The sequence below is a fragment of the Halyomorpha halys genome, unplaced genomic scaffold (assembly GCF_000696795.3).
Source record: "Halyomorpha halys isolate HHAL.00 unplaced genomic scaffold, Hhal_1.1 Scaffold265.1, whole genome shotgun sequence".
NCBI classification, from domain to species: Eukaryota; Metazoa; Arthropoda; class Insecta; order Hemiptera; family Pentatomidae; genus Halyomorpha; species Halyomorpha halys.
Genome location: NW_027107765.1, coordinates 642,357 through 652,856, shown reverse-complemented (window position 1 = coordinate 652,856; position 10,500 = coordinate 642,357). Strand labels below are relative to the sequence as shown.

General features: G+C 30.3%; 1 protein-coding gene across 2 annotated transcripts; it reads right to left on the bottom strand.

Moving 5' to 3' along the window:
• Positions 1–2,516: 2,516 nt before the first annotated feature.
• Positions 2,517–10,125, bottom strand: LOC106680530 (uncharacterized). 2 transcript variants are annotated; one of them, XM_014420300.3, is made up of 4 exons: positions 10,010–10,125; positions 7,020–7,297; positions 5,846–6,064; positions 2,517–3,111 (listed from the first exon to the last, which is right to left on the bottom strand). In XM_014420300.3, exons 1-3 carry the CDS (start codon positions 10,014–10,016, stop codon positions 5,864–5,866), a joined length of 486 nt encoding a protein of 161 aa, XP_014275786.1. In that variant the 5' UTR covers positions 10,017–10,125; the 3' UTR covers positions 2,517–3,111; positions 5,846–5,863. The 2 variants fall into 2 exon arrangements, with proteins under 2 accessions (XP_014275786.1, XP_066902184.1); XM_067046083.1 differs by lacking the exon at positions 2,517–3,111 and having other exon boundaries at positions 5,799–6,064.
• Between the last annotated feature and the right edge of the window lie 375 nt (positions 10,126–10,500).

Sequence of the window (10,500 nt, the reverse complement as noted above, 5' to 3'; positions counted from 1 at the left end):
TGTAAAATACAAAAATTAATGAATAAATTTTCGTATATTACGGCAAATTATTGTATCAATAATAGCACTGCACACCGCAGCGCGCTCTCAAATTTTATAATGGACCCTGTTTCATAATGAAAGCTAATAGTATTAGTTCAAAATACAAGTATAGAAACAACGTGTTAATTACACTAATCTTTAGCGCACTTGCTCAGCCTCCACTGACTCACTACCAGTGATGCGGCGAGAGGGATGCGCTGGGATCTCTTAAGCTCTGCTCTACCCCTCACACGTGGGGGATAGATGTATGAGATCATTCATCACTATTACCTATTGCCCACAATTGTGTGGCAGATTGTAATATCTATCAATAAATAAATCTATCAAATAAAAAAAAATAAAATTACACTAATACTTATTTTTTTTCATAATAGGGAGGACTATTAGTGATATTACAGGAGTTAAAAAGTACTAAAGTACAAGTCAGTGTAATTGTATTAAGATAAATCTACAAGACTAATAGTATTAGTTTGTACTTTATTATGAAACAGGGCCCAGATGGGCCGACTACGAAAGACCGCCGGGCTACAGGTGAAGTAAAGCCGCTGTAGAGACACCTGTAAGCCACTCCGGTTGTTTCTAGGGCTCTAATAACTACTCTGTTGATATCCATTAACAACCGGAACAGGTGGCTTAAAACCATATCGTTTACATTATGACACTCATTCGACGCATAATTGAATGCTCTTTAATTAGTTTTATTATAACCTTTTTACTAGGATGTACCGTTCATCATATATAGACGATTTTATTAAATTAATTAACTGACTAGTTAAGAGTTTTAGAGTGTGGTAAAAAATTAATTTCCAAAGTTATTTACCGATGCAAGTTCAATAGACTCGATTTTATGCATCACGCTCCTGTACTACCCTCTATCCCTCCCATGGGGGCGTCCCAGCAAACATCATAATAATTTTGCTCCTGAATTTTCAACTATACTGACTCATACTCTAACAATATTATTATGCTGTGCGATTTAATTAAATTATTCGAAACAGCTAATAAATCAGGTCTTTAGTTCGAACCGTAGAATACCAATTAATAAAATAGAGGTCACCTTACTTATAATGCATCCACTTCACTGCTTTGCACCCTTTCTAAATCCTGACTACAAGAAGGTTATAGGTCGGAGGAAAGCGGATCAGAGCTCTCGAAAGTGTGCCACCATCTTCTTTTCCACGGCTATCATTAAGCCTGCTCTCTCGCATAAAAGCAACTTATACGGTCGGAGAGATTAATATGGTGAGGGATCGTTGCAGATAAAATATTGATTAGTTACTAAAGGTATCATTGGAAAAGAACAGATTATGGTTATTATTGTCGATTAAATCGATAATACTAAAGAGGTTTTTAAGAAAATATTTTCCTCAAATTATATGACGATGAAATTAATACTAAAAATTAGGTCTGTCTAAACATACTACTCCTACGAAGATACACGTTATAGACTACTTTAAAGTACATTTAACTAGCTTTAATTAGAATGTGTCTAATCTGTACATTTTGTGGTTCCTGAGATATAGATTTCTCAAAATAAATTCACAAACTAATGCCTATTAGGACTCATATTTTAGCAAATTCACTCAACTTTAAATGTTATTCCCTTAGGTTTTTTTGGAAGATATAGAGCTCCGAATGAAAAATTAATTTATTTTAATGTTTAGAAACAGTCAACAATTTTTATTTCCCGAACCTATAGTTAAGAGATTCATCAATTTAGACTAGTAATTATACATAGTTTTCATTAAAGTAATAAAAAATTGAGGTGAGATAACTGTTTTTTTTTTCTCCCTGGCTCTTGTACTATATGGTTGAGTTATTTGGATTGGCTAGTACAAGTTGGTCCGAATTGATAGCCGAATGGTCGGATATTGGTTTCTGGGTACAAAGGGCTTTTGGGCCAGCTTGTGCGGCATCCTCATGTTTGTGCTCAGTTAGTATTGTTTTTGAATAGCCAACAGATAAATAATTGTGATATAGTTTAAGATTATGCATTTTAAAATTCTATGAACTGGATGGTTAGATACACCATTTGGAATCTAGTCAATTAACTGTAACGGTTTATTTTTTCATAAATACAGTGTGCTCTTGGGAATCCAAATTAATTGCTGCTGGGAGGGGTGTTTGGATTATAGAAAGTATTAGGAAAAATTATCAATCTCTCTCTCTCTCTCTTTCTTTCTATTAACCTATGGTCAGGTGTAATGAGTCTTATAACATCGCAGGTCACTTGTCCGATTTTGTGCGGCTACAACTTCTGTTTTCTTTTACACCCTCAGTAATGCTAAGTGATAATTTAATTTGTAATGATTGTTCATTTATAAGTGAAAAAAAGTATTTAAAAAAAAATAGAAAATACTCTTTGTATGGATATACTTAAAACGTAATAAAAAAAAAAATTGTTCACCATCAAAATTTGTATTATACATATTCCTACTATTAATTAAATTAGTTTTACAGAATCAAATGATTTATATAATAGGTATTATATTTTTCTAATTCCAACAAAATATATTATAAACACTTTCATAGGAATTAGATTACCCGATATCAAAATTTTCACGGTGATTACAATAACTTGCCTAAAGATCAGGAAATTAAAAATGGACTTTACACATGAGCACTTTTATTTGAAAACAAAAATGTAATTACCTGCTGAGTTTTCTAAAAACAAAAAACAATTTTTTTTTATGCCAGTTCGGATTACTGGAGTGTTAGTAGTACTGAAGTTCAGATTACCAAAATTAGACAGTATATATTTATAGAAACATTATATGCCTGGGTAATTAAATTAATAAGAATTTTATTAAAATAATAGAACAATAATTGAATTTAATAAAGGCTATATAACATCACTTCTATGGACTTAAATCATCTTTGCCTTCTTTATCGTTTCACCTTACCTCTCTTCATTTTCTATCATTTTACTATAAAAATAGAAGGTACACAAGCGTGTGAATAGCAATATTTTTTTCTTTCTTTGTTCACCAAGTGTTTGGATTTTGGATTTACAGTAAGTGACAAAGGTGTAGATCCGGCATCAAAATTAATTTTAATATAGGAGCAATTCTGAAAAATGTATACAAATAATGAACATTAGTATCACCTATCATCTGCAGTGTGACTCGAAACATTGGCCATTAATAAATTATTGAAACAATGGTCATTGATAAATAGTCAAAATATTGACCATTAATAAATATTTGAAATATTGGCCATTAATAAATAGTTAAAACATTGGCCATTAATAAATAATAGAAACATCGGCCATTAATAAATAGTTGAAAAATTGCCATTAATAAATAGTTGAAAAATTGGTCATTAATAAATAGTCAAAACATTGGCCATTAATAAATAATTGAAACATCGGCTATTAATAAATAATTGAAACATTGGCCATTAATAAATAATTGAACTATTGGACATTAATAAATATTCAAAACATTGGCCATTAATAAATAATAGAAACATCGGCCATTAATAAATAGTTGAAAAATTGCCATTAATAAATAGTTGAAAAATTGGCCATTAATAAATAGACAAAACATTGGCCATTAATAAATAATTGAAACATCGGCCATTAATAAATAGTTGAAACAATGTACATTAATAAGAGATTGAAAACTTTTAGAACCCAGTATAGCTCCTTGTGAAAGAATGGGTTGACTGATTTAGTTCCTAATTTTTTTGTTTTGTGGAATTTCAGCGTCGATACTAATATGCCTAATTGTAAACGCCGTACATGAAATAAATCACGAAGAAAATCTATGAAGGATATTTATGAACAAAACAAAATTATATTTGTAAAAAGCTCAAAAACTATATACTTCAAAAGTCATTAGAAAATCAATTAAATTTCGTATAAAAGAGAAACAAGTCTTCAAAATGGGACAATCATTACTAAAGATATAGCATAATGTTGTCCACCTGTTATGCTCTACTATACTTATATATTACTTCTTAAGGTTGGTATTTTGTCAAAAACCAATGATTGAGTACACATTTTGAAGATTATCATCACCACTGATGATGAAAAGAAATATTTTTACATTCCTCATTTAATTTAAAAATAGAGGCCGATTGGTGGTTTCTTTCACTAACATTGACTAAAAAGATATTATGTTAAACAAAGAAGTTAAAAAAAATATAACAGTTATATCTGACAAAGTAAGTATCTCATTTTTTAATGTTTTACAATGAAACATGTTTTACAGAATGATGACAGGTATTTAGAACAAATTTTAAAAATAAAATATCATTTGAAATAAATAATTGTAGTTTACTATTCAATGGTTTCTATCCAAATTTGGTGCTTTTTAGCTATCATATTTTTTTAAAACTAAACTCTATAGATTCAATTTTTTTTTTCTAAGGAATGATGGTAAGAGCATTATATATTTTATAACTAGATAACAATCAATAATTAGAAGTTTAAAATAAGAAGGAAATGTTGATATCAAGGAGAATAATAACAAAAAATAAAATCATTCTCATTCAGATGGTCAATCATTCTTAACAAGCTCTATTAACTAAAACAGCACTAAAATTGGAAAGTGACCCATATTTATAATTATTTTTTGTTTTTTTCATACTTTTTAAGGCCAAATCTTAGTTTGCTTCATCCCGATGAAGGGCTACAATTTGGGCTGAAAATAAAGAAGTTTAATATTTTTTGCATGTTTCCTTCCTAGATCAAACCCTTAACCAACTTCTCCTTGATTATATCTACAATGAACAATATCTCCTCAGTTAAATTTGAATACTATGCATAATAAGGGCAAAGTGAGGAAGGCACTGTGCACTTATCTCCCAGGGCTGGGTTCAAGTCCAAATGTAGCAGATAATTATTTATTGAAGAATGGAATATGGTCCGGGTGCGGTCAAAAAACTCAAATAGTAAATGGGTATATACTATTTTTATTGAGCCAAAGTTTTTTTTTTTTTAATTTTAATTTTTTTATAATTTTGTAAATATCTCTTCTACCCCTCTATTGTGTATATTACCATTTATTGCTTACCTAATTTAAATTTTTTTTACAATGTTTACTTTAACATTATTTTGGCATGCTAAACTGGCACCCCCACTCCTCCCAATACAAACAGCTCACTCTGACTTTGACTTCCGTCAAAACAGGTATGAATTCTGTCTCATCATTTAATTTTATTCTTTTCTTTTTTCATTTCTTAATTTGTACTTTCTTTAATATTTCTTCTCTTATCTATCTGTTACTATTACCCTTTTCATTTACTGTTTACAACCTTTAATTTTTCTTATTATATTTTACTTTTTATTGTATACCCCTGTTATTTTCCACTTATGTTTTTTTCTTTTTTTGTAACTATGTCAAGTGTTTGTATCTTTTTTAGCCCTGACGAAGCCCTGCAACATAGGGCGAAATGTTGGCTCAATAAAAATAGTATACCCATTTACTATTTGAGTTTTTTTGACTCCACCCGGACCATATTCCATTCATCAATACACACGGTCAATCAATAATCTTCCAATAATTATTTATTCTATTATTATAGCTGTAGATTGACCTTGAGGTAAAAATACCCACTTAAGGTACACCCAGTCTCTATAAAGTGGAAAAAAAAAACTTTCTGGGTGAGCTTGATCAAGACCAATTCATCTCCTGGTCTAAAAACAGTACTTCCCTACCACGTACTGAACACAAGACCCTTCATGCCATGATATATACATGAGTGTGTGTAACTATTTCAGTTTTATATTAAAAAAAAAAACTGCTAAGAAATAATAATTAATATCTTTAATTTTTAGTTAATTAAACAATTATATTACAATAATAATATCCTGGGTTTATAGCAGTTTCAAATGTTTGACAAGAGGATCTATACTTTCTGCTGGGCCAGGTCCTATTCCTAAGACTGTTGCAGAATGACTGGCAACTTGAGTCCTACCGGCATCTCGAATCATGTTAGCGATGAGATTAGCATCCTTAGCTTTGTTCCTCAGAGCTATAAGAGCATTCTCTCCTTTTTCATCCAACTGTAGTACAACCTAACACATTAAAAATTCAATATCAAACAAAATAGAAAGTTGGTAATGGACCTGGGCAATATGATAATGTGCTTATGAAAAAAATTAGTGTTAAATTTCCTAATGTAATTATTTACAAAATAATGACTATTAAATAAAATAAATTCAATAAATACTACCTGCATATATTTCTATATATAATTATTTTGTACTTTAAAGTTTCATTTAAATTAAGTAGTATATTCCTGAATTAATAATCTGATAATTGCTAGTTCACTATTTCATTATTTTTGAAATAAGTTATTTCACAAAAATATGAAATCATTATTTTTGTAATACCTACAATCCTAAAATAATATTTAAAATCCATAAATACTGGAAATATTTTAATAATAACCACGTAAATATGGAGATGATTTACAACCATAGCAGCAACTGTTAGAGCCATTACCATGGTAAGAACTGATTGTTGACAATACATGAAATGCTAGAAAATAAATAGTCACGTTAAAGCTCATTTACAAAGTGATAATTTACCACTGTCTCAATTAATGCCATGGTTTAAACTATGTGACAGTTGTCATCCCAAAAATATTTGATCTTGACTCTCTAAATGAACTTTATTTATACATATTAACTTCTTGTTGTCAAAAATATAAATTCAGAAAATATTATTTGATAAAATAATCATTTTAGGAATTGTTGTTTTATATTTCTATGAATGATTTTCTATTCATCAATGATAACATAACTATTCCCAAAATGATAGCTATTATATCAATCATGAAATAACTTCATTGTATAATATAGTCAAATATAGTCATTTAACAAATTAGATTCTAGTAAAATTATAAAATAAATTATTTCAAAAATAATTTGTCTAGGTTATTTAATGATTCATTTTTCAAATATTACTTTTGGATAAATTTTGCCCAGGTCTAGTTGACAGATGGATCTGATGGATAGATTAACTAACTTTGGTTTGACCAGATTTTTCCCATTGGTTCAAGATATCAGGGCAAGCGGCAGAAGCAGCTTTGTAACAGCCGACGACAGCATGAGCGCACTGAGCAGCTATTTTACCTTTTCTCATTCCGAGGTCATTCCTCACTACAAGCACCATTTTCAGATTGCCAGAGCCTGTCCCCTTACTGATCACAGCGGGAGCACAAGCAGGCAGGCGTTTTGTGAAGAAAGCAGCAGCTACACCCAAAGCAAATCCACTTACCAGGCCAAGTGTATACTCAACCATAGCTGCAAAAAAGAAAGAGAAAAATTTTAAATATCTAATTATAAAAGTATATATTATAAATACCTTATTAAATTACGAATAAAGAGGTATAATCATTAATATTGGAAGAAGATAGTTGACAGTATGAAGCAGATTGTAGGAAGATAGTCCGGGTGGCGGTCAATAAAGGTATCAAAATAGTAGAAGAAAACTATTTATTGTTAACCAACGTTTCACCCAACTTTGTAGGGCTTCATCAGGACTAGATAAAAAACAAGATACAAATATTACAAGAATTGACAAAACATTATAATAAATAAACAGGGAAAATACGAAAAAAAGCAAAAAAAAATTCTTGTTTTGTTTATAAAATACACAAAAGGAATAATAATAATCATTTAAGAAAGAATAAATATAGATATATATTTTATAAACAAAACAAACAATTTTTTAAAATATTTTCTCTGTATATTTATTTTAATATTTTGTCAATTCTTATAATGTTTGTATCTTGTTTTTCATTTATACCTGCAAAGTGGGGCAATTTGGGATGCACTGTAGCTCAGGGGTTAGGCGCAAGTCTTATCGTTCTGAGGTGTGAGGGCGGTGCTGGTTCGAATCCGGCCTTGGGGCATTGACTTTTTTCATTAAGTGACGGTCCTACAAAATGAAAAACTTGACTCCCAACCATGGTTAGAATAGGTTGGTCATCTGTAGATAACTAGGCAAACATCACCTCCGAGTGGATTGCCTTAAAAAAAAAAAGTGGGGCAAAACGATGGTTAAAAATAATATATAAGTTTTCTTCTACCATTTTAATACCTTTATTGACCACCACCTGCACTATCTTCCTACAATATAATTATCCATGCTGAAGCTCTAGGAGCTACACCGCCCAATAACACATTAGTAGGCACCTGCCATCTGTGAGATGACTCCTCAATTGATGATGTAACGCTAATACTTCTTAACATTAAGAAAACTGTAACAATACTGGAAAGCAGCTGTCTGAAACTGAACCATGTGTGGCCCACTCGAATGATATTTGAAAATTAGGTTGGTTATAAGTTCATTTTGAGTCATATTTTTCAGATAAAATATTGTGGAAGATAATTTAAAATAGTAGTAACAAAAATACACATTACTAGGCCTTCCCATGGCCCAAGGCTCTTGCAGACCCCACTTTGGGAACCAATGAGTGAAGGATAGAAGAAGTGTGCTGGGTTAGCTGAATTAAAGTGGGACTGGCAACAATAAAAAATGTTCCAATGTCATCGCAGTGTTAATGTGCAACTACTGGAGAGAGAGAAGATATTAAAGAAAACTTTCAATATTCAAAGAAGTGTACAATCAATGATAAGTCAATTATAGGAAAAACAATTGCTGTCATCCCAGAAATATAACTACCAAAATATGTAATTTGTTTCATATAACTTTTATTTCTCAACTAGACTGTTCATGTACATACACCAAGAGATATAGACATGCCATTTTGTGAGGCTTAGTTATTTGGACTCAGAAGACCTCGAAATGTGTATTTCCATTGAAAACTCAAATCCAAATTTTTTTTTGCAATCGCAATATTTACTCTTTTTAAACATTTTATACATCAGCAAGTGAAAAGAAGACGGCTCTGCTTCACTTACTGAGCATATAGTTCAATTTTGCATGAGGCAGTACAGGTTCTAGTGGGTGTGGTACTTCTCATCCTCCTGAGAGAAGTGGCAAAGTATGTTTAAAGAGAGAATACTCAGGAGGAATCTTCAAAAAATCAATTGTGAGGACCGCTGAAAATTCCAGCAAATGAATACAAATGGTCTGGGAGGATACAGCCTAGAAATGGAGCCGTTTAATTGTTTAATATACAATAGTGAGTTATTATAGCCATGCCTCATATTCCACCGCAAACAAATGTATTATCCAAAAGCCAGAGGAGGGTGGATAAATAAATAAATATATTATAATAAGAAATAAATATAGGTAAGTGAAAACAAAAATGCATTAAGTATATCATTTTATTTCATAAGATATAGTTTATAATTCACTATCATTCATAACGTTTGTTAATGTAACATTTATATACATCTCAATTTATGTTGTGTAAAAACAATCACAGAATGGCACTAGAAAAACTATTTAAAATGGTTAATATATTTTTATCATAAATTTCTTTATGGGATTTCAATAGACAACATATTCAGTATAAAAATTCAAACCATAAAATTCCAGACACAATGACAAACCACATATATTTAATAGTTCGAAAAGTTTTCTAATTGATATGAATGGTATTTAATAGTTTTGTTATCATGAATAAAACACACTGCAAAATTTCATTGGTAAAGGTAAAAGACAAGATAGGGACATGTATAAAATTAGGTACAAGTTTTGTTAGTGTGTACTATAACTATAGCAGCTTTACAAGCAGGTTGTGGACATACAATTTCATTCATTACTCTCTCTCTTTCACAACATTAATACTGACTATTGATGTATAAATTCCCACAAAATAAATTTTGGTTTGCCATAATCTTAATTTAATAAGTATAGTTTACATTACATTAAACTAATTAATGCAGCAAAAATTTATCAAAAATATATACATGACAAGAAATATATGTAATCCTTATGGTCACATGATGATATTTAACCTTCAATTACAAAACCTTTTCTTATAACAATTCTGTGGTATGTAAGGAAAATAGGATCAGCCTTTCAGAGTTTTTTTTATTTACCTTTCATTGCATTAACTTGGTTCCATCTTCCAATAACTTAAAGTAACCAACACATCTGGTTTAAATTCGAAATAGAAGGTTATCAACAAAATGTTTGCCACATAGAGGTTCGTAGAAATCATGACTGGAAAACACTTAAAATTATGACGTCACAAATGTGAAATTTTAATTATGTATAGAGTATTATAGTAAAAATATTCTTCTTCAATAAGTTTTATTAATTTATCTCCTCATGTTTATCCAGTAATAAATAAGAGAACATACAGTCTTTGGACCATTTTGAAGGTTAAAAGGTGTACATTTGATGTTGTTGATTTTTTTTTTACTATTGACGAGTGTTTTTGTTCTTCATTTAACATAAAATCTAAGGGTATAAACCAAGCACCTAAGGGGTAGTATTTCTGTATCGATAAATTCTAAGATTTGTAACCAACATACTTCCAGTGTAGCGTACCTGAGCCAGTGTAGCGTTTAACTAGCATAACTGAAAC

Bases quoted from the DNA above. Each gene is read 5' to 3' on its own strand.
- LOC106680530 (XM_014420300.3), bottom strand. The intron at 6,065-7,019 runs GTTAGTTAATCT...TTAATGTGTTAG, and splicing joins AAAAATCTGGTCAAACCAAA to GTTGTACTACAGTTGGATGA.